The 25780-nt window shown below is 40.0% G+C and overlaps 1 protein-coding gene and 1 long non-coding RNA gene across 7 annotated transcripts in view; one reads left to right on the top strand and one right to left on the bottom strand.

Moving 5' to 3' along the window:
* The window catches only part of LOC117503615 (MAM domain-containing glycosylphosphatidylinositol anchor protein 2-like), a 325073-nt gene that overhangs the window by 115946 nt on the left and 183347 nt on the right, over window positions 1-25780 (bottom strand). For 3 of the 6 annotated variants that reach the window (XM_034162876.1, XM_034162874.1, XM_034162877.1), the window contains exons 4-6: window positions 13101-13297; window positions 9676-9811; window positions 9332-9601 (exon numbers count right to left, since the gene is read on the bottom strand). In XM_034162876.1, coding sequence (XP_034018767.1) covers window positions 9332-9601; window positions 9676-9811; window positions 13101-13297 — 603 coding nt within the window. The remainder of the gene's footprint in view (window positions 1-9331; window positions 9602-9675; window positions 9812-13100; window positions 13298-25780) is intronic. The other 3 variants (XM_034162879.1, XM_034162875.1, XM_034162878.1) reach the window with 1 other exon arrangement.
* On the top strand, window positions 5270-25672 carry LOC117503619. Its single transcript, XR_004558592.1, has 3 exons — window positions 5270-5488; window positions 8174-8179; window positions 25656-25672. It is a non-coding gene; the product is annotated as an uncharacterized LOC117503619 (long non-coding RNA).

Here is a 25780-nt window from a genome sequence, read left to right as displayed (position 1 = left end):
GTATTCTTTGGATTGCAACCGAGTAATCCTGTAACTGCTGTGGTTGGACTTTTTTGTGAGACTGAAACACATAAATTCGATCATCGTGACAGAAAAGTAATGCAATCAATAATGTGTGTGTGTGTGTGTGTGTGTGTGTATATATATATATATATATATATATATATATATATATATATATATATATATATATAGTGCACCTGGAAAGTGTTCATAGCGCTATACTTTTTCCACAATTCCAAAATGAATGAAATTCATTCTTTTCCTCAAGGTTCTACACACAGAACCCCATAATGACAACACAAAAAATTGTTTTTTGAAATTTTTGCTAATTAATTAAAAATAGGAGTTCCTGCTTAAGTCCACTGTTCATTGCTTCATGTTGTGGGCCAGCAAACCTTCTTATATACAAGTTCTTTTGTCCATACTGAATCAAATAACATCTAATATTTTGTCCAAGGCATGTTTATTTGCCTATCTTTCTTACTTTTGGAATTTATACATCCTTATGTTAAGTAACAGCACAAGCTGTGGTGTGCAATTGTGCTAGACAGAGTTACTGTCTGTTGTTAGATTTGCTCCCAGGGAAATACTTTATTAGAAAGTGAGTTCCATGCACAGACTTTTGCAATGGGAAAGTCTGTCCAAACCTTTGACTGGTACTGTACAGAAAAAAAAGGTGTGGAACAATGACAGATTAAACATACTCCAGAAAATACAGTAAGTGCCTCCATGTCTCAACAATGTCTTAGCAGACTGTGTGGGTGTGTTGCACAGAGCAGACTGAGAAAGTGGACGAGTCTCACAGGGACAAGCAGAGATTCCCATCTGGACTCGTATGTTAGTTCTCATAGAAATACATAGAAAACAAACAGTTTCAGGCCTAAATCTGGGCGGATGAAGGACGTTTAACATGAAACTCCAACTATACTCATCTGTAAATTGATTTTACAGTAAGACATACAAAACAAAAGTGAGGTTTCTTTAGAGTAACATAAAATCACATGCTTATAAAATCAGTCTACACGTTAGATTCCATATTGGGTGTCAAACGAAGCAGGAAACCTTCAGGAACAAAAAGCAAAACTGAAACTCAGATCTCATCCTGTACTTGCAGTTAAACGAGCTTTATTTTTAAAAGCACTGCCAGCAACTCTGGGCACAAAACAGGCGTCAACATACACACAAACACATTCAGCATTAATTACGGTTACATTTCGGTAGCTGGTTTCCTTTAACCATCGTCATCAGAGCTTCCTGTCGGTACATCAGTGGCAGCAGGCCAAAGAGTAAAACATCCAACAATGGAAGAGTTACTGGAACAACTTTCTTCACGGTATTACCAAGAGAACAAATGATGCTTATGTTTTTATTCCCATTACGTGTTCATATGAACTGTATTGCGTTGTGTCTTCATCACGCCGAGCGGTTTGGATTAAGCTCATTAACGATACGTTGGCTGTCTGAGACCTTCTTCTGGATCATTACTTCACGTATTACAGTTTTCCTGTTTACCTCAGTAGTTGTGCCTGAAGCGACTTTGCACGAGTCCCGGTGGGTTTAACAGCCTGTGGGAATAATGGGCGGTCTGCACACGAATAGCACAGATAATCGCACAAAGAAGAAAACCTCGGTTGATGCCGCCTTCTGCACAAAGCTCGTGTCACACAGCAGGATTACAAAATCACCTCAGGAGAGCTTCTTAGCAGGACGAAAGTGCACATAACTCTGACACTCTGCCACGACACGTAGGCATACAAAGGCACACACACAATGGGTACGAGGCAGCCACTCTGAGAGCACACCCCCCTGCCGAGACCGAGGATTCTGGGAATTTTAAGAAAAAGACATTGTGGCCCTATTTTTTATAACCAAAAAATCAATATCTTTAGTCCCTTGCAACAGATCCAGATCTGTCAACTGATTTCGACATTGTCCATCACGGGCAATGAACAGATTTTTTCTGTCAGAAATTGAATGAAATAAATGATGCAGGATTACAATTCGCACTAGGCACATCTCTACAACCCTCAAAACTGTGCAAACTGAAGTAGCAAATTGAAAATGCGCTTAATGGAAATGCGTATTTTGAAAAAACTCACAAAACGTAAAACTTTTTTTTAGACTTGCATAAGATGGCTTTTCAGGTGTCGTATTTTCTGGAATGTCGTCCTTGTGGCTATCCCTCGGTGATGACGAAGTTCATCTCTTGATCGAGTATAAATCACACGTCAAACAATGCGTCTTGAAGAAGACAAACCATACATACGAGGTCTATTAGAAAAGAAACCGACCTTTTTATTTTTTCAAAAAACGATATGGATTTGAATCACGTGTGATTGCGTCAGACAAGCTTGAACCCTCGTGCGCATGTGTGAGTTTTTTCATGCCTGTCGGTTGCGTCATTAGCCTGTGGGCAGGCTTTAAGTGAGCACTGGTCCACCCCCCTCATCGGAATTCCTTTGTCTGACTTCTTCCTGAGAGACTGGCGCTTTGCTTGATCAAAATTTTTTCTGAAACTGTGAGGCAGATCCAAGTGAACACCATTCGAGAAATTCAGATGGTTTTCGGTGAAACTTTTAACAGCTGATGAGAGATTATGGAGTGTTACTGTCGCTTTAAGGACTGCCCACGGAGCCGGACGGCACTCCGTGCCCCGAGCCGCCATCGTCAGCCTGTTTCGAGGTGAAAACTTCCAAATTTAAGCCTCTGTTGACCCAGGACGTCGTGAGAGAGCAGAGAAGTTTCAGAAGAGGTCGGGATCAGCAGTTTATCCAGACATTCCACTGTTAAAGGAGATTTTGTAATGAAAGACGTGCGGACAGATTCGCGCGTCGCCACCCAGCCGCTCATCGCGCGGCGCCACAGCAAAACACCTCCGTTGGAAGCATTACAGGACAAGTTTGAACATGCCCAGCTGTTAAACAATTTCTCGGATACTCACTCGACTGAAAGCCATCGAAAACCACCTGAATCTTACGAATGGTTATCAACACGGAGGTGTTTTGCTGTGGCGCCACGCGATGAGCGGCTGGGTGCCGACGCGCGAATCCGTCCGCACGTCTTTCATTACAAAATCTCCTTTAACAGTGGAATGTCCGGATAAACTGCTGATCCCGAGCTCTTCTGAAACTTCTCTGTTCTCTCACAACGTCCTGGGTCAACAGAGGCTTAAATTTGGAAGTTTTCAGCTCAAAACAGGCTGACGACTGCAGCTCGGGGCGCTGCGCGCCGTCCGGCTCCATGGGCAGTCCTTAAAGCGACAGTAACACTCCATAATCTCTCATCAGCCGTTAAAATTTTCACCGAAAACCGTCTGAATTTCTCGAATGGTGTCCACTTGGATGTGTCTCACAGTTTCAGAAAAAATTTTGATCAAGCAAAGCGCCAGTCTCTCAGGAAGAAATCAGACAAAGGAATTCTGACGAGGGGGGTGGACCAGTGCTCACTCAAAGCCTGCTTACAGGCGAATGACGCAACCGACAGGTGTGAAAAAACTCACACGTGCATGAGGGTTCAAGCTTGTCTGACGTAATCGCACGTGATTCAAATCCATATAGTTTTAAAAAAAAATAAAAAGGTCGGTTTCTTTTCTAATAGACCTCGTAAGTTGCACCTTTTTCTGTGTTGTGCTCTTTAACTTGGGTTTTTTTGTGCATTGTTCTTGTGTACTTTTTATTATTTGCATTTGTTCTTTCTGTTTTGTGCTTTAACTATTGGGAAAGTCCAATTTAAATAGTTATTATAATTACTATTATTAATAACAAACTTGTGATTTTTCGGTGTATATAAGTTGCACCGGAGTATAAATCGCAGGGCTTCCAAAACTAGTAAAACAAAGTGATATACTTTGGAAAATACGCAATTAAAAATGCAATGGAAACACTTTGGCTGCTATTATAGGTCACATGGGGTGTACAAGAAGTGTCACATGCTCTAAAATGCACGGTACAGTACGTGTAGACGGAAGAAGAGACAGAGAGCTCGAGACGATGTTATGGCAATATTCATTAAAAAACAAACAGCGAAATGGAAATATTTAGAGGGACTTACCCATCCGTTACTCTAGCTAGAGCTTCGCTAGAATGACAGTTATCACAAGAGGACAAAACCCAGTAGTCACATTCACTCATTCAAAAGAACCGCTTTCATTTTTTTAAAATTCTGAAAACACTCAACTTTTGTGAAAACCTTTAATAGAAACCCAACTACTGAGGCAATTCTTTCTCGTGATTATTCCAAAAAAATCAAGATCATTCCCTGCAACAAACCCTGACATGACCACCAGGTGGCAGACAAGCTGCAAGTAAGTTCAAACACACCTGCTCCAGTTCCCAGCATCCACCACAGGGAGTGGGCACATCTACGGGACATTAGTGAAGCAGAACCACCAGCAAACTTTCCGAATTTGAATGACTTCCCCACATGATGTCAACGATGTCCCATTTACTCGGACAGCAGAGGTCTGTGCATTAAGACGGGTTTCAATGTCTCATCTAGTTCCTGACAGCATGCCCCTGGATACCCCTAGCAGGAAGTCACAAAATTTGAGTTGAAATGTTTTTACTCTTGGTGTATGTAAAGTTGTGATTTGTATTTGAAGACATATTGTGGACCACTAGTGTCACGCTGAGACGCCAGTAAGCTGTTGAAGCCGCTGTGAGTGTGGCACAGCCCTGGAAGGCAGCCTGGCTGGTGGAGACAGCATGGCCACACAAACTACCATCTGCTGGGAACCGATGTGTGTTTTCATATGCGCAACGCCCCGCCGGCAACCGCAGTTTGACAGAACTACAAACAGGCTCCGAGCAAGCTGTGGTGGGCAACAAGCCGGCTGACCCTGCAACACCAAAAATGGGCTCGGCGCAGCGTCCAAAAGAGGTGGCACTTTGTGTACACTTCCAGTAAAAAAAAAAACGCGTTTGTGTGCACACCGATGCACAGACAGATAGACAACATTTAGATTCTTTATCTTTACCAGCTGCCTGAGCTTTTTTGAGGAATTGTTACAGAAAAGAAGTCCTAGTTTCACAACCATACAGCAAGACAAGAAGCACCAGGACCTTAAAGACTTGGACCTTCATTTGCCTGCAAAGATTTCGCCATCGTCAAAATCCTGTCTTTTGACCTCATGACTCCATAAGCTCTTCCCAGGTGCCTCTCAGATAAATGAGATAAGTGAATGTCTCTACAAGTTCAACACTTTCACCACAAACACATGTAGCGATTTCATCAGGTGCAAAGAAATTGACCAAAAGTCAATGATTGAGGTCAAGGTCATTGGCTTTTCACTCTGATTTGCACCCAACGTGGCACATTTTGAGGTAGGTTATGGAATTCTCCAACAAGGACAATTTTGCCAAAAGTCAATGATCGAGGCAAAGGTCATGCCCGCATGTTTGTTGGTCTACCCCTCCCAGGTCCTTTTGCTGGTTTCTATCAAACTGGGTCTGCCAATGAAAGTTGACCCCAAAATTGCCCTGAAAGAGTTTATTTTAACAAAAAGTCAAGGTATTTGATTTTCAGCTCAATTTGAACCAAATGTGGCGCACACTCATCTGGATTCCAGAATCATCCTGGTCAGGTCAATCTAAATAAAAGCACCTGATTCGAAAAGTAAAAACACTAGAAAGTCTCTCAGAGGCAACGACGACACCACGCCAACAAGCCGAAGTACTAATCATGTTGAGAAAATGAGTCCTTTGACTTTGATCAGTGACTGATTCCAACCAAAACCCAATCACCTCTCCCCATCTGTAGAAGCAATGCACCTGCAAAAAGAAATGCATTTTTAAAAATCACTTACTGGCGTATTTCCTCTTTCCCCTGTCCAACACCTGCTGTCGCAGTCACACTTCATTAAGTCACTGCTTACATCAAATTAATGCATCAAGAGTTTAACATCTCTAACCATGTTACACAGTTCAGTGGTCAGAATTTAAAGATTTTAATGTAGCAGCTGTTTCCCATATCTCCATATGGCTGAATTTTGCGCAACACTTAAAGTGAGGAATTTAAAATTAAACTTTATAAAAACTCCTGTAATATATGAAACACAGAAAGAAATATTTGGTTCAAATAGAAATTAAATTTATGTAATCAAGTACAAGTACACATTAGGGATGGTTTTGTGCAATGAAATATGATGTCATGGAATAAGTAAGTGATGTAACAAAGCTTTTATGACATAAACCATTTTGTATACTAATACCCCTCATATGACTGTATCTGATTTTTGTATTTTATGGCCAATGCAACTTTTTTTGACTATGTTTAAGAGTTTTTGGTCGTATTTTCTTATGACCATTACTTGCAAATGCACCTAAATGCATGAACCATAACAGTTCTTCACCATCTTCACCAAGGTGGTGCAGTTTTACATGCCATTTTTTATTTTCATGATTTTTGTTCCATGCTTTAGTTGTGCAATATTAAAATTAACGTTATGTTGTTCATTTCTTATGTGCATATTATGCTTGCAGGGATTATACAGTATATCCCAGTTGCTTTAGGAATGCCTCAGAAATGCTGGAAGAGTTAGAGAACTTGGCAGAAGATAGGGAAATGTGGCACAAGTTGCTTGGTCTACTGTCACCATGACGTGGTGTCACGGTCTGATTGGTCCCCCTGCTTTCAGTGCACATGCGTCATTTCAGAGCATCAGCAGTGACTGACAGATCATCACCTTGTTTCTGCCTAAAATGGACTTTAGAATGATTTAAGAGGGTTTACTTTGTCATCTGATGGTTAATAATCACATTATTCCCTTTGATCGAGAGTCAGACTCAGTCAGTTTCAGATGTGCTGGTGTCGCGCTCTGATCGCCCTCCCCACCCGTGTCTTTTATTATTAATTAATCCTGAATTGATTGTTTTACAAAAGCTTCAGAGATTTGTCGCTGAGATAGATGATGACTAGCGTGAAGTTTTAAGCAGAAACAAGGCGATAATCGGTGAATCGCTGCTAACGCGCCAAAATGACGCATGCGCAGTGAAGGCAGGGGGGACCGATCAGATGGTGGGACTGATCAGACTACGACACCGGACCCAAATAGGTGGGCAGAAATGAATAAATGAATGAACTATTATTATTACTACACTCACACAGAGTGAAGACACTCAAGCGCTGCTACGTAAGCACTCTGTAGACTGTAGCGTGCGAGCGCTCCTTTCTCTGAAGGCACTTCAGTTGTCTCTAACCGAATGAGTTACTGCTCTTAATTGTAGAAGCTGCAGCATTTCTCAATCGAACAGCACGTAAATATACTCCACTATTCAACAACGGAAAAAAGCATCAAACCATTATTAGACTGCTGCACAAAACCCCAACCAAAATGACATGTACAGTTCCTTCCTTTTCTTTCATTTTTACCAACCACTCAGTAGCTGTCGTTGTTATCAGGTGCATTTCTAACCATTTCCACACTGCATAGAAATGCTCAATCATATGGACTCATCATATGGACATTTAAAGATGCCCAAGAAATATTAACGTGACATCAACAGCTTGAGATCGATATATGCCAGGCCCCGATTCTTTATCATTATCTGCCTTATGAACCTGAAAAATCACTGTATATAATTTAATAAATGTGAGATTAAGTCATCAGTATGATGGTCAGATTTCATCACAAAAGACATCCTTGTTTGCTTGAGAAAGCATCAAAAACCACTTGCATATCCTCAGTAACACTTAGCAATGCAAAAATAATAAAATTTAAATTTTTTTTTGCAATGAAATCTGCTTTGCCGCCTTGATGATGATGCATTACGACATCATTATCAAACAACAATTACATATTTAAAGATGTTAAACAGGCTTGATGGCGGCTGCCTCTGTCAAAATGAGACACATCAATAAGAAGATATTTATTAACGTGTTTGGCTGCGGCGAGCGCGCTCTGACTGATTTGTTCTCCTGACACCTTTTCTGATGGAAGCCTCTCAGTTCTTAAGTTGTCAACTACACGGGCACTTTCACAACACGGAGACGGTGTTTGTCTGTCAGGGAGACCATCTACAATGATTTGTTGATGATTGTATTTCCGTGTACGGTCATGTAAATAAAGACTTTCACATGAGTTCGACCTGATGATGGAGTTGTGGCTTAATCTCTGTGATGGAAACAGAGGAACCTCCATGCTTTCGGCCAAGACACACGGCTCAGTTTTGAGTTAAATGTTTCAAATGTGCTGCTGCTGTCTTATGCAGCTGTAAATATGTGTCGTGCATTTAAGTCATCACTGTCATTTTATTCCTTAATACAGGATATACAAACTTACATCATAATATACTCAAAATTAGTATTTTCTCCAACCGACTAGCCTGCTTCGCGAGCCTGCCCTTTGAGGCTAAAATTTGCACTTCTATGCGACATATGCTCATGGTACTCATAACTTTACTGGATGTATTTTTTGTGGTTGTAGGTCACAATCTCTGAGTTCCCAGGTTCCATTGAATGCAGCATGAATTTCAAACCTCGCAACGCACTTCTTCCTTCTACATTCACATGTAATTTTATGACTGCCACAGAAATAAATGTATTTTATTAAAACTAGTTTTCAGTAAGTAAAAAATCCAAAAGGAAGTACACCTTTAAATATGGTTGGGGTTGCATGTTCAACATCTTCCAATTGCCTCAGTTATACCCTGATATCCGCACATTTTAGATTTCTGAGACATATGTCACAGAGATTTGTAATGGACACATGTCCACTCAGCACTTCTGCCCTGTTTGACCTCCCTCCACATATCACACCCATTCTGGCATCTTTGCACTGGCTTCCTGTCTCTGTAAGAGCAGATTTTAAGGTCTTGCTGCTAACCTATAGAACTGTTCATGGACTAGCGCCTTCTTACCCGGCCAATTCGGTGAAACCCTATGTACCGGCCCAGGTTTTGCGGTCGCGGGATGTGGGACTACTGTGTGTTCCTAGGATGAAGAAGAAGTCAGCGGGTCAAAGAGCCTTCTCTTATCGTGCACCCACTCTATGGAACAGTCTCTCTGCGACTGTGAGTCCGTGGACATTTTTAAGTCAAGACTAAAAACGTGTTTTGACTCCCTTTCTTAGCAATAGCTTTTATTTATTTTTAATCTGTTTTATTCTTTTACTTGTGTCTTTTAATTGTGTATTTGAATCTTTTAATTTACTCACTCATTTTAATTTTGATTTTAAACTGTTGTGTGTGAGGCACCTTGAGGGAACTTTTGGAGAATTATAAATTGAATAAATTAAATTAAATCCATTCATTCATTCCAGTTTCAGCTACGACATGGAAAACGTCTTACCAACGCACCGCCCAGCCTCTGTGATCGCACCGAGCTCCCTCACCTCGCACGATGATGGTGGTGGACTTCTTCGCCGGATTGCCCACGTTGTTGCTAGCCACGCAACTGTACACCCCCGCCTCATCCGAGGTGATGGCGGGCAGGGTTAGCGTGCCCCCCTTAATGACACTCCGTAGCGGCAGGGTGTCATTTGTGGTGGTCCAGGTGAGGATGGGTGGCGGCTCCCCACCTGTGGTGATGCACACTAAGGACACCGTCTCGCCGGGGTTCGCCACGATCGGATCATCCACCAACAGCTTAATGGACGGAGAAGCTTGTGGAAGAAGAAGAGTTCAGATCAGCTTGGGAGCAAATTGATCAGATTGTCACAGAGGATGCTCAGCTTACCTGTCTTATTGGTGAGCCGGAAGATGATGCTGCGATCGGGGATGCCGCAGACGTTCCTGACGGAGGCGATGCAGCTGTAGTTGGCGTAGTCTTGAGGGCGCAGGTTCTTCAGTTTCAGAATCTTTGTTTCCCCCTGCAGCTCAGACCAAACCCACACCGGTATGCAAATGTGTGCAAAAATGTAAACATCATCAACCACATAAAGCAAGAAGAGTAGGTGATGGCACAGCCATGATTAAAGGCGAAACCGCTCAGAATAAAAGGTTGAAAATGAATATGTATGTAGAATTAATGAAGCCAGGAATATTGAGAAAGGGACTGTCCCATAAAAGTACAAGTAGTTGAGTTACCCTGCAATATTTCCACTATTACATTCTCCAATACGGACTAGTGTCCAACTGATATATCACTTGGCCAAAAACATCGGCCAATGTGAGTCTTTCACAAACATTTGCCTCAGCTTTATTTGTGCCCGTATGAAAACTTTTATTTGACCAAATTAACGATGCAAGAAAAACACTGCCTGTTGGAAATGGTCTGTTTTCAAGCATGGCTGGGACCTAATCACCCCTTGGTCACATTAGCTACAAAAAAACACATGCCACACCATTTTCAATAAGACACCAGTGAGAGACAAGTTGTTGCTACACCATGAGCTTGGCAAGGTCAAAATAGAAGACGTCTATTTTATGCAAATGCAAATCTAAGTGAAGTAAGTGTGTTGGTTACATTTACAGTTACTGATCACAAAGTTCATGTTTAAACTGTAAAAATCAAGCGTCAGTTACATTTATTTGTCATAAGGGTTTGATGAAGAAATGTTATGACTGATTGCTATTTTTCTTGTATATATCAGCAGATATATCTGTATCGCAAATGTTTTAAAGCCCTAACATCAGTATCGCGTTAGTAGCCATAAAATCCATATTGGTCAAGCTCTAATATGGATATGCTCAGTATGTGATCGGTTGACAGAAATAACTTTCAGGAAGAATTTTCTTGACCACAACAATAAAGTTAAGTCATTGTGGTTCAGGAGCTGGACTACCCATATGTAGACCTGGGTCTGATTGCCACTCACACTAGCTGTCTGTGTCCTTGGGCAAGACATTTAATCACACCTTATCCAGCTGTAGGGCTGGGGAAGTAACCTGTGTCAGACTGGAGTTCAGTCCAGGAAAAGTCATAGAATCTCATCGGTTTCACATTATGGAATCCAGAGTTAAGCACCAGCACCAATGGGCCTCAGGGCCTACGTAGGACTTAGTTTTTCTTCTAGCATGGCCTGCCAAATAAGAACCCAATTCTGATGTGGATTGTTAAGGTGGTGCGGGACTCAATTAAAACATTAATCAGCCAAACGCGGGGCCGGCCCGCATGACGTGACAGACACGCATGTTTTTCATATTCAGTAGTGCTCATTGAAGTCTTAATTGTGTCAGATTAAGTGTGGAAGCCTCACACCACCTTTATCTATCTTCCAACCTCCAAGTCTTGGCCACTATCTGAATATCTGACGATGAGGCCTGCTGTGATGAAAGTGTATGTTGTGCTCACAGCAGGGGCACAGATTGGAATTTGGGGGGGAAGAAGCCCAGCACATTTAAAGAGAACTGGCTGGAGGGATTGATAGAAAGATTGAACAGCAAAGTACACAAGCACTTTGGAAAATCTGTTTGCCAGTAAAAAGGCAAAGAAATTATGCCATGTACCGTGTCCTCATCTTATCCAATTTTCATGTTCTAACTTCATTTGAGGGATTAAATGAGTTGTTATGCAGAATATTTGAAAAGCAAGACAGATGAACCTAAAAATGGAGGTGGTCGAGAAAGAAAAACCTGAGCTTGATCGCTGGTAGCAATAAAAAAAAAAATCAACCAATACAATAAGCGAGGCCACGGAGAGAAAGAACTGTACATATAACGATAGCAATCGGTGCCTCGAGTGTGTGATAAGTAATTCTCTGCTCACTCTGCGACGCACTCCACCACAGCCTCACACCTCGAGAAAACATCAAACCCCGTAACAGCCATTGAAACGTATCGACCGCTATTAGGAGGAGAGAATTTCAGGAAAGCTGTGAAATAGCTCCATTATTCCTCCGTGTAATTATGCTATTCCCTGACAGTTTGGGGCGAGCGGCGGAGAACATAACGGACTGCAAAAAGGACAGGGTCCCTACGATAAAAGCACACTGTAGCTTTGAGTCTCACTTAATTATCCAACTGTTCGCTATACAAGCTTTTAAATGCCACCTTGGCATTTGTGCGCATTTCTATGTGGGGGCCAAAAAATGTGCTTGAGCCCACCGGAGAGTAGGAGAGGATGGTAGACGTCCAAAGTGGTCGAGGAGCAGGGGGTAGACAGAACTAACAATTCCGCTTGGATTAACTGGGCTCAAGTAAACACTGGTTGGCCCTAACTCTGGGTTGTGATTGGTCAGCGATTTGACGCCTTATTATCTGCAAGCCAATTTGGACAAGAAGCTGGAATACACAAAGTTGTTTGGTACAACACAAGGCTAAATCTCAAATTTCGAGTTTTAACTTCAGACCCAATTAAGGCATTAACTGAGGGCAGGAAGAAGCAAGCAGGATGAAAAAGATAATTCCGAAGAGCGTTCGGCGGGTTCGTTGATGGTTGTGTTGGAACAAAGCGTCTCAATTTTTAAACAGTTGCAAAATCCCACTTGCACAAATGAGGGACGTGAATATGAAGGGAATCTTCTTTATGTGGCTGCACATAGGTCTCACTGCACACGCAACTCAAACTGTGAAGACACTGATATAATCTACACCCATTATTAAAGTTACATTTAAATATTCAAGGTCAAAAAGTAACCAGTGATATTCTGTCGAACGTTGACGCTGAACTTGAACTTTTTTTGTTGATCGTTGACTTAAGAAGTTGACCTAAGTCTTTCATCTGTTAAATAAATGCTGATATTCCATCATGTGATAAAATAATAAAAACAGAAATGGTCATCAAGATAGCAAAATGAAACAATGTGCTTGGAAAGAAGTCGGCGGCAGTCGATTTGTTCTGTCATGGTATAACGTAGGTTACGGTATGGTGTAGTTTAATATGCGGTTGCTATGGAAATTTGATATTATGGCTGCCTCCGGATAGTCAGAAGACGATTGAAGGCGCAGCAATTTTTGAGCGCCAATATGCAAACACAGCTTAAAAATGACAGTATGATAGTTAGTCATCTCTGCAGGGGAGCGAGGAAATACGCTATTAAAGACCAACTGCTGGCAGTTTTCATTTAAACTGAGTACTGCAGTATTATCACCTATGAGGCATTCATCTGGAATCAAAGCTTTAAAATCCCATTTGCCATTTAACCACAACAGGACAGAACAGAAGGTGGCTGTCTTTAATATTTCGACCATATCGTTATTTTTAAGGTACCTGTGTCTTACCTGTGTGAAAAATGGCTCGTAGATCTCCACACCCTTGTCGGAGCCCTGCGTCAGAACCTCTCTGCCTCGATGCCAGCTGTAGTGGACTGGCGGGTTGGAATTGGCAACGCAGCGCAGGAACACCGTCCTCTCATAGTAGAACTGTTCCTTTGCTTCTCCTATACTCTGGTGCACCGTCACCACTGGGTCATCAAGGTCTGTGGAACGACAAGCCCAAAGTTTCTTGACAAAATATTAATTTACTACAAAAAATGTACAGATCGGTCAAATATATGTATATTGACAGTCTTTATTGTAGAGTTCTTAGTGCAGAATTTAGCTTAAACTTTAGGTTAATTACATTCAGTCAGGGAGCTTTGGGGGATAGAGAGTAGACCTGGGTGTGATTCCCTGTTTGTGTCCTTGGGGAAGTCATTTGCACTGTCCAACTACACCCAGCTGGAAAAGGATAAAAGATTTGGTGAAGAATTAACCTGTGATGGACTAGTGTCCCATCCAGGGGGCGTTAATGGACTCTCAGTCATGTCACGAGACAAAATCCGGTAATAAGGACTACCACCAACAGATCTCAGGATCTATAGAAGACTTACTTTACTGTGACATCCAAATTGGGTGAATGGTACAGAAATTGCGTGGATCCCATTTCTTGAGGGACAAGTCTTCATTGGAAAAATCGCAGCTGACCTATTTCATAACCAAGTTTGTGTTACGTTGTCGTTATTTCATCAGCAAGACTGCAGGTAAAAGGACTAGAGCCAATTTCAAGTGTTGCATATCCCTTGAACTAAGAAGTACTACCATATATTGCAGAATATATCTTTTCTATGTTATCAACTCTTCAATATGAGATTTTTGTGCATTGTTTTGAGCATTGCTTTTGTGTACATTTATTACTACTATTATATTTATTATTATTTTGTGCTTTGATTCATGGGAAAGCTCTATAAAAATTGTTATTATAAACAAATGCATGGTGTTTTTGGTAGATGCTGTATGTCACAGCAACATGCATTCCAGAAAATATGGGCTTACCCCAAATATGGGACACCAGTCCATTGCATGTAATGTCCCCAACGAAGACTGGTACCCATTTCTAGCTGAGTGGACTTGGACAATGCAGATGAAGCATCTTGCCCAAGGACATCTGGGTAGTGTGAATAGCAACTGAACCAAGGTGCAGATGTATTGGTAGCCCAACTCCTATTGCATATAACCAAGTTCTTTTAAACGTACCATTGAGAAATGGAAACTATGGAGCACTGTACTGTAAATGTTCTCTTGTTAAGTAAATTATGCACGTCAGTGATAGCCATATTGACCAACAAATATAATCTCCCAAGATACCTACACTTCTTGATTGTGGTTAAAGAGAGAACTTGAAGCTCTAAACTCCCGTTGCCTTCAGAGAGCCGGTTATTGGCATGCAGGCAGTGGTCGATATGTGAAAGGAGGTGAGAAGCCCGCTGCTTGAACTGCTTAAGTCAATAGGATGCAGCCTCAGGGCACATTGACTTCCCGGTCAATGAGCAAGCTACTATATGTTCTCTTCAGAGTCACACTCCATTGTTTGATTCGAATATGAGGTTGAGCAGAAATGACAAACCCATGTTTCACGTTTGTCATTACAAATAATGTCTGATTGGCCTTTCTGGTTCTGACACTGTGTGATTTGACACATCTGTTACTCCACATGTTTCCCAACTGGATCTGAGCAAAGTTATGACCGGCATTAGACAGTTGGTTATTTGAGAAAGCACTTGTGGTTGATTAAATGGATTCAAAGTTAATCATCTTACCCAGCTATCGCATTAAGCCGCGGCAAATGGTGTTCATCATAGCGCTGGTGTATTTTAGCATGCTAATACTCGCCTTTTAGATTATGTCCATTTGCACGCTCAGAGAGCGATGGGAGCTAGCTATCACCCCCCCCCCCCCCCATTTCATCTCCGCCACAGATGCAATCAGTTTTTTAACACCAGCAAAAAAAAAGCAATTTAAGAGAGAGGATGAGACAGGCTGATACAAGTTATCCCTCATGCTAAAACTCCAGCTGATAAAGGCCGACCTTTTGCATATGAAGGAGAAAGCGACTGAGCGACTTGGCGTGGGAGTGTGTAAAACAAGCAAACGGCCTTGTGTCAGTAAGTGAATACAGCAATTTTTTAATCATTGTAAGCCTCCAGAGAAAAGCTCTATAGGTCCAAGGTATTATTAATGGATGAATTCATCCCTTTTATTCCGTAGCTGGGGGCCACTCCTGGATTTGCTGCAAATCAGATCCTAATCAAGGTGCCTGTGGGCTAAAGCATCCTGCCACTACGCACCACCTCGAGAATGCTGATTCCTTAGTTTCATTAAAGACATGTTCTGCCCTACAGCCCCTTAATCAAAATCTAGAAGCGGTCAATACTTCACCCAGGATCCATTACAGTGTCTCAGGTAAGAGCAATTACCTTTTTTGGGGGTGCATTTGGGGGGAGGGGGGCACGGGGTGCCAGTGCTCCAGAGAAGACGGAGTGATTGTGGAGCCGGTTTAGAAGAGCAAATTGCTCTAATACACTGATTCATTACAGCGAGGAGGGGTATGAATCCTGCATCTTATCTACGACGCTAACCTCCATGCCGCTTCACTCAATTTACCAAACTCAGAGTGACTCATCGACAGCCACATCGAGCTCGGGACTCGTGAGGTTGTCTGTTGTTGTTGTTTTTTTCTGAACATTTCTCATCGCGATATGTGCACGTGTGTGTGTATTAGGTAAGGCGATGCTGGAGCTATTAATAGGGTCAAAATGAGATGCTGGGAGGAAGTGGAAGCTTGAAGCCCAAAGAGATGAATATGAAAATATGGAAATGTACACAGTGGATTAAAATTTGATGAATTTCAAACAAAATTCCACATCTGCCATCAGTCTTCCACCCCTCTGCTCCCATAAGGATGCTGTGTGTGTGTCAACCGTGGTGCAATTAGCTTCAGGAGTCACACATGGATGATTGCGAACCTTAAATCCCTGAGGAAAATGGCGGTGTATATTCCGCCCGCGACACACTTGTTAAGGATTGTAATTGCAGGTTTATGTCTGATATGCATCCCATGATGCACTGTTTCTTTCTCTTTTTGCTCTATATGCACCACTCTGCATTTAATCATTAGTGATCGATCTCTGCTCCCCTCCACAGCATGTCTTTTTCCTGGTTCTCTCCCTCAGCCCCAACCAGTCCCAGCAGAAGACTGCCCCTCCCTGAGCCTGGTTCTGCTGGAGGTTTCTTCCTGTTAAAAGGGAGTTTTTCCTTCCCACTGTAGCCAAGTGCTTGCTCACAGGGGGTCGTTTTGACCGTTGGGGTTTTACATAATTATTGTATGGCCTTGCCTTACAATATAAAGCGCCTTGGGGCAACTGTTTGTTGTGATTTGGCGCTATATAAAAAATTGATTGATTGATTGATTGATTGATAAATCTGCACATGTACAACTAAACGCTCCAGCAAGCTAACCTTAGCATCTCTCCCGTGCAATCCAAGTGAGAATGAGATGTGTCAGTGCGCCGAAGTATCTGATACACACGCCAGCGGACAATGTACAAAGATATGAAGCATCGTAAACTCTGTCAAATCATCTAAAATGCCTCTCATGTGACTTTAATAAAATATAAGAAAAAAGTGTCACATAAGGGGTCACTGGTTCAAAACGCTCAAAAAGGGGTAAATCTAATTGCTTCAGAAAATGTTTTGCAGTTCCATAGTGGTGAAAACATGCTGATGCGTTTCCTTGAGAAAATTAATCCAAATCCATTCAAACAGTCAGAATGCTGATTGACAGTTTCAGAAAAATGATAAAATGTATAAAAAAAAGCTATGAAACAAAATCAGAAAATACTTTCCTCATAAAAAAAAACACAATAAATGAATAAACCTGAGCCGTAATAACATTGGTGGCTCGAGAAAAAAAGGTTCTCAAATAACTGAAGGAACAAAGACCAAGATTTTATTCTGTTCATCTTGTGTTTCCAAAGTTCTTTTTTGGGAGCTGAATAAATTGACTTTGCTCATAAAGTCCAAAATTTAATCCCATACGTATGTCAGATCTGAGTCAGTTATATTCAAACTAAAAAAAAAAAAGAAATATCTAAACTTTTTTCTGTACAAAATCAAAGCTTAAACTTTCCCTGCCTGTTTAAAAACTTGGACTTTCAGGTAATTTTTTTTTCTACCAAACAAACTTAAAGAAGTAAATGTAATCCCATATTTTTTTTGTTTTAGTTGTATTCTTTATTCATTACAATTCATGTTTTTCCATGTAAGTGAGAAATTGGAGCGTCTCCGTTCATGGTATCTGTATGCGATAAAAGTGTTGAAGTTGAGAGAGACATTCACTTATCTCAGCAGTGATCTTCATGTCTCTGGGTCCTCTGTAATTGAGATCGAGAGTTGCTTGGGAAGAGCTTTTGCAGTCATGAGGTCACGGACTGGACAGAGGTGTTTGGCGATGCCGATATCTCTTCAGATGTCCTTGGGGTGCTGGTGCTTTCTGTCCTATTATATACTTATGAGACTTGAATGCTAACCAGTGACCAAAGGCTACCATTTGATGGAGTCGGTACTTTATCTCTTTAGAGGATCCTTGTGCACTGGTGTAGTAACTTTATGTCAAATATGCGATTACTTAGGGGGACCCAGATGAGGTGGCTTACTTGCATTGTGAGCTATAACATTGCTGCCATGTGGTGCATTTGAGAACCCCAGCAGTTGGAGAATGTCAACGGGATGCTCGTGTTTCACCTGGCTGTGGCAGACAGATGGTTTCTTTCAAGATCTAAGGATGCATCAGATGTCAGCATGGGTAGTTTTCATCCAGAACCCAAAGGGGTTCCATTGTGTGAAGAATGAGGCAACGTGTGGCACCAGCACATTGGGGACTTCTTGCGACCCCCTCTGTAGAACCAACCGCCTTCCAAAGCCAGACCCACTGAGTGATGTGACAACAGTCCTACAATGTCTTACTGAAATAAAGAAAGCAAGACAGAAGAATGAGTTGAAAAGCTGCCGTTGGACTCTGAGTGGCACAGAGCAGATTTGTACTCTGCAGACCTACTCGAACATTTGTTGAAAAAATAGGCACAAGTGAGTGGTTTGGATAAAAGAGAAGACTAAAGCAGGTGCTTCATTATCACATCAAACCTTCGCTCCTTCCTTTCATGTCTGCCCCCCTCCCTTCAAAAAACCGACATCTGCACGAAAACCATCTTTACCCAATGACACCCATCTACAAACAGGAACACAAAGATCCTCGTAGACGTCTTTCTTGGGGGGGAGTGTTTTGTGGGCTTTAATCTGATGCACTTCTTCTGAATAGGCTTTGATCTCTTTCATTCTCTCCCCGTTCTGCTGAATTCACTCGGGAGAACGCCGCCAATCATGCTCCCAGGCTGCCGGCGTGCCGACTGACACTGGGTTGCCCATTAATTTCACCTAATCACCATCCCAGTTTGATTAGGAGCATGGGTTGCTGACCCGAATGACAGCTCGGTTGTGTCAAAAACAAAGTGCTATCTTTTATTTGGTACCAAGCAACGGCGTGAGAGAGAGAACCAGCTGTGATGAGGAAAATGAGAGAATGATAACAAACAAGGTGTGAAGAGCTGCTGTGGACGCGGAATTAACCGGGTGATTATAGTGGTGCAGCTTAGCTAAAATTTCCATAAAAATTGCTCATTTTGTGATAAAAGCATGGAATTTGACACACATATTCTAAATTAGCTAATGTTTATTTTCAGATATGGAGCTGTCCTGGAGCTGACCTCTAATGAGCTACAGGGGTCAATAAGGAATTACACAGGGGTCAAAATTAAAAAATGCTCCAATCATGTTGAAAACTATACCACATTATTTGTCTGATCATAATGATTCCATAAAGGTATAGCTTGGACTATCTATGACTGAATTCCATGGAGTTATGGGGTGAAAACAACAAAAATGGTGAGAAAGGTCAGTTTCAGTTTGTACAGGGGTCAAAAGTTAAATGCTTCAATTCTGCTAAAAATTAAGCAAATTATTGGTTGAGTTAATAGCATTTTAAAAAGGAATAGTTTGCACCATCAGTCATGCTTAGTTATCATGTTACGGGGTAACATGTGTCATATACGTCATAGAATCCAATGGACGTCGCATTGTTTGACCTTTACTTTGGAGACCAAGCATTCAACACAGTCAAAACTATTCCATTTATTAATCCTCCAATAATATGAATCACTTTTTACCAAAACTGGAGCAACTTAACTTTTGACCCCTGTACAAACTGAAACTGATCTTTGGCATAATTTTTGCTGTTTTTACCCCATAACTCCAGAACATTCAGTCAAAACTATCTGGAACTTTTTGGAATTGTTATGATCAGACAAATAATGTGGTATAGTTTTCAACATGAATGGAACATTTTCAAATTTTGACCCCTGTGTAATTCTTTATTAATCCCTGTAGCTCATTAGAGGTCAGCTCCAGCATGACTCCTTATCTGTAAATAAACATTAGTTAATTTAGAATATGTGTGCCAAATTCAATGCTTTCACAAAATGAACAATTGTTTTGCTATGCCGCCCCACTATTATACTGTATAAGTCGTCTCCTACACTCATTGCCAATGAGGACAGATTGCTGTCTTTGCAGAAGATGATTAAAAAAAAAAAAAATAGAAATAGAAGCATGACACTGTTAGGGGAGTTGGCAGTCTGCCTATTTGAACGACTCCGTTCAGCCTCCATTTTAGAGAAGAGTGAGTTGAAAAAAAGCTATTCCTAAAATGTTGAGCCACCTTGACATGCATGTTCTGTCGCAGCTTGACACATCACATTTGGCAGCTGAAAATGTCTCTTCGTCCAAATTAAAGGTGTCCCGGTTGCTACTTTTTCCAAGTTTATCCATATGATACACAATTAAGGACAACTTTTCTGAACAAATTTCAGTTAATTTCCATGTAATCTGCCACATTACCCAGAGGTGGCGATATAGTCACTTGAAGAACTGCATGCAAATTTTGCTCAAGTTTCTTTTTGATGAGCTTTGACAAGAAAATTAATTGATGGCAATCCAAAGCCATTTTGGCATTGTTGATCTGTGAAGGAGCTCGGCAAACAAAGTCGAAAATAATGGCTCTCATATTAGCTTACTTATATCATGTCATACAATAAACAATAGAACCTACTTTTATTAATATAAACGGTTCCCAAAAGCAAATCTGTTCAGTTTGTGTTTAGGTCCAGACAATTTAGAACATGGGCATTCAAATAGTCTTCTTATTACTTGGTTGTCAGCTATTCCAGTTAGTCAGTCCAACAGAGCTATTGGCTTATGTAGATATTTAACTGAGCTTATTAACATGTAGCTGACAGTATAAGCATATTCATTTACTAAAGGTTATAAAGTAAAAAAAAAACAAAAACATGATAAATGGATGATTATGAAAAACGCAGCAAAATCATCAAGCAACTTTTAAGCAGCAAATAAATATGCCATCTTAAAAATGCTAACAATTAAAAAAAAGCTTAGAGTGGTCCTAAAAACAGCAGTGGTTGAAAAGAAATGAGGAGCTACAAATAAAACGTGCTTATATTAACCATTTATTAACCATTTTCTTGGTTTGGTCTTGAGAATGTACTATTCTAAAAATATGTCTTGATAAAATAAAGGGGGGGGGGGGGGTTATAATCAGGCTTTTCTTATATTATGAACGAAAAGGTAATATAACAGTCAGGTTACTTATCTTGGCTAATTACTGAACAGACCTGAAACCAGATTTGTGAGCAAATGTATTATAATACATTAATCTTTTAACTCAGGGATCCCAGTAAATAAATAAACCTTGCAATTGTGAAGCTAAATATTTGTACTGGATGATTTGGTGCCACACTGGTAAAACTACGAGGAGTCATTCCATCACCAATCATCTCCCAAATCAGCTACAATTTGTATTGCCAGTTCTAAAATGCAAGTGTGGCATCAAGGAGCTCTTTATATGGATGGATTTAGTCAAATAAAACAGATTTTTTTCACACCATTTCATTTATGAAGGTCATAAGTTGAGTAAGTCATATCAGTGGAATAGCACATTCACTCTGATATTGCAGCTTCTGATGAAATACATCCAGCATGTAATTTAGTGCCAGAACATTTCTTTTCCCTCCATCTCTCAACCCCTTAGCAACACTGACCTCCATCTCATGGTTCCGCTACACAATAACTAGCTCCTGCTAGCTGTATCTATTTGTGTCAGCTGTTACTTCATACCAATATGTGATTGTGGTGGCGGATGGATGTATTTGGAGAGTAGGCGAGGGCAGAATGCATCTATTTCTGCAGGAAGGCCACTCAGATGATGGTGCCTGCATAGCAGAGATAGCTCAGTAAACTGAATATCATTCTGCGAGACATGATAGGAGTCGAAGAAGCTTCATACTGCACCACTCTCCATGCTGCCGTTGGGGATAAATGGAGAGAGAGAAAGTGCGAGAGGGGAGAATTCAGGGAGGAGTTCAGTCAGTCTGACATCTCGATGTCGACGTGTGACATGTCATCACTGAGACTCATAATCCGTGAATGAGCACATCGGAGGGGAAGAAAAGCCAACAAATTCAAGCAGATAATTACTGGTCTTTGTAGTGTTGACGGCACCGCATGCTACATGTATTAATATGAAGCACCGTCTGTGAGCAAGGAGTGGGTGCCGTGTTTGACATGCACATGCACAGGAGCTGTTACCCAACACACTCATGTAGAGGGAAAGATGTGTCAAAGCCTGGAATCACCAGGATATCTGGAGGTTGGATCACAAAGGGCATCTGGAGTTCAACTTGGGTCAAATCCATGCTGGATCCTCAGGAGTCACCCCAAGCAGAAATGTGAGCATCCAAAAGAATTAGTTATAAATTAATATACATAACAATGGCTTGCGTTCCAAACTCTGTCAAGACCACTGATGTTCTCAGGAGATCTCTCTCTCTCCCTCACTATATACCATTTATACAAGATATGCTGAATGTATCATATTTGAGAGTATGTAGATATATATAAAATACATTCATTAGTTCATACTGTATATATGATATTTGAGCCTATATACATGAGATACATTATTTCATACTGTATATGGTATTTCAGATTGTATACATCCTCAGAAATATGATCTCATACTGTATATATGGTATTTGAGATGTAGCGACATACCATTTGAGATATATATATATATATATATATATATAACATTCATTAGTTCATACTGTATATATCATATTTGAGCCTATATATATGAGATACATTATTTCATACTGTATATGGCATTTCAGATTGTATACATCCTGAGAAATATGATCTCATACTGTATATATGGTATTTGAGAGTGTACTTATACTGAGATTTACATTTTGTCATACTTTCTATATGGCATTTGAGATGTAGCGACATACCATTTGATATATATATATATATATATATATATATATATATATATATATATATATATATATATATATATATGAGATATACTTTATGCATCATTTGAGATACATTGTATATATCTTGTTTGAGGTATACATTGTATATATCTTGGTGGAGATATACAGTTCATAAAATACTGTATCATATTCAAGATATATTGTCTATCTCAGATTTGAAATAATGACATTTTATACTGTATATGATATTTAAGAGTGTGTATATATAATGAAATATACAATATCTCATACTGTATATATGGTATTTGGGGGTGTGCATAAGATATTTGGTGTCGCCTATTGTATATATGGTATTTGAGATGTAGTACATACCATATTTGAGATATACTTTATATACTCTATTGGAGATATAATTACAGACTACAGACTATACATAAGTGTGTGCCCTCTGGAGATTTACAAAAACTTTTTTTTATTCTGGAACACTAAAATGAAAGGATAAAAAAGAAGAAACAACAGCACCGGCTGCTGACCACACATCAATCTTTCTTTCTGTGATTAATTCTACAACCAAGTGTTTCTCACATTTTGAGTGTTGTTTGTAATATTTCTAAAAGATTCGTTTGAAATATACAACATGACTGACGGCCAATTAAATGCTTCCCCAGATAGAAACACATGTTCCGTGTTTGTTCAGCACCATGGACAGCTCACCTTAAGAAGCTCTTCACAGCTTGTTTGTGGATTTTCTCTTCCAAGCAGCTGCAGGAAACACTCTTAAAACCAAAATTAATCTGTATTACATACAGTATTACGCCAACCTGCATTTATTATTATTTTAAACTGCAGTGTTCCTTTTCATTGATTCCTTCTCTGTGCACAGTCTTAATTGTGTCACATCCATACAATGTTAAATGCAAACATTGCATAATCGGGGTCACGATATTTGACCTCACATTGAACTACAGCTGCAGAATGTAAAAAGGTCAACTTGTGTGACACATTTTGTAGCTAGATTCCACTCACCCCGAGTTACAATGAGCACAGGCGTCTGCATGAGGGTTAATGCATCATTGCTGTCATGAAAAATTGCTCAAAGCTTGATTCATGTATAGACATTCAAATTAAATACTTCTGCAAAGCCTGAAAACACCTTATTTTCATACATCCTTGTGCACCAGGGAAACGGCGAAAGCAGGGGTTTGTTTTCACTGAGGTTTGTATTTGTCTCTGTGGACAAGATAACTTAAAAATAGCTGGACAGATTTTCATCAAACTTGGTAGGAATATTACTTGGATAATTACTTAGATTTGATTAGATTTTGGATTGTTTGGTTCAAGTTAAAAGGTCAAGATAAAGGGAAACATCTTCCAAAAAAAAAACAAAATTCTTGTATATCTCAATAACCAAGAAGCTTAGGTGGATGAGATCTGGTAGGAATATTAACTGGATAAATATTTAGAGGTGATTAGATTTTGGAGTAGTTAGTTAGCTAGTTATTTACAAGGCAGATTTCAGTATGTTCAATTCAATAATACAAATTCTGAACTCAGGGATGTCACATGTGGGGTGCCGCAGGGCTCAGTGCTGGGTCCTTTGTTGTTTATAATCTATATAAATGATATAAATTGGGTGTCGAGTTCACTGAGATGTGTCCTTTTTGCGGATGATACAACTGTGTTCTGTAGCGGTGAAAATCTTGAACAGCTTCTGGACATAGTGGAGAAAGAACTGGAAAAATTTAAGGTTTGGTTTGACGCTAATAAGTTGTCACTCAACCTTGGGAAAACTAAATGTATTATATTTGGAAATAAACAGGCACCCAAATGTAAAAAATTAATTATAAACAATAAGGAAATTGAGTTAGTAACAGAGAATACATTTTTAGGTGTTATAATTGATAATAAACTTAGCTGGAAACCACATATAAATTATGTGAAATCAAAATTGTCAAAAACTATAGCCATTTTGTATAAAGCCAAAGACCTACTGCCGCAAGAAGGGTTACTTACTTTATATCATTCTCTGATGGTACCATATATGACATATTGTGTTGAGTCATGGGGAAACACTTACAAATCAAATACCAATCCAATATTCCTTTTGCAAAAACGAGCCATACGAATCATCTGCAATAAACAATATCGTGAACCAACTCATTCTCTATTTGTGTCTTTAAATTTATTAAAATTCATTGCTTTGGTCGATTACGTTACAATTCAAACTTTATTTCGAGCGAAAAACCAAGCCTTACCGAGACATGTCCAGAGTCTGTTCCGATTGAGGGAATCCAGATATAGTTTAAGAGGTTGTGCAATTTTATGAAACCACCAGTAAGAACAAATGTAAAGGGTTTTTGTGTGTCTGTGGTTGGGGTGAGGAAATGGAACAAATGTTCAACAGAGGTTAGAATGAGTAGTACCTTAGTGAGATTTAAGAAACTACTCAAAAAGAACATTATGTCTAAGTATCAAAAAGAAGCAAATATAATTTGATTTATATGGAATGTTCAATTTATAAGTGGGACTTATTGTATATTTGAATGTGTGGTTATGTATATGCGTATGTAGATATATAGATATGGGTAGGTGTATATGTATATAAGTGACTGTGTATATGTATGTCTATATTTATGTTTGTAAAGTATATACGTATGTATATAGGTATATGTGGCACAGCCCAAGCAGAGGGTCACCCCCAAGAGCCTGGTCTGCTTGAGGTTTCTTCCTTATAGGGAGTTTTTCCTCACCACAGTTGCCTAGTGCTTGCTCTGGGGGTTGGTAAGGTTAGTCCTTACTGGCGTAAAGTGCCTTGATTCGACTTTCTTATGATCTGGTACTATATAAATATAATTATAAGTGAATAATATATTGATGTGTATGTCTGTGTGTCGACATGTAGTACTGAATTTATATTTATGTAAATATGACTGATTAGAATTGTTGGACTTGTACTAGCAGGGGTGGGCGCTAATAAGCTTTGCTTCAGCCCACACCCTTTCGGACTCACTAGTTTTGTCTGTGTTTGTTTGTGGAATTGTTCATTTTTTTCTATTTGAATATTTTGTGTGCCGAATTAAAAAACTTTGTCACTTTGTCACTTTGTCACTAGTTTGGTCAAAGGTCAAGCATAACATGGTACGGAAAGCCTAGATGGATGAGATAGCACATTGGTCAGCAAAATATATGTCATTGATTGGTATGAATGACTTCATAATGAAGTCATGTGATGAGGTC

The sequence above is a fragment of the Thalassophryne amazonica genome, chromosome 21, assembly GCF_902500255.1.
Source record: "Thalassophryne amazonica chromosome 21, fThaAma1.1, whole genome shotgun sequence".
In the NCBI taxonomy this organism is placed as follows: Eukaryota; Metazoa; Chordata; class Actinopteri; order Batrachoidiformes; family Batrachoididae; genus Thalassophryne; species Thalassophryne amazonica.
Note: the sequence above shows the minus strand (reverse complement) of the source record. Positions and strands in the feature narration are given on the sequence as shown.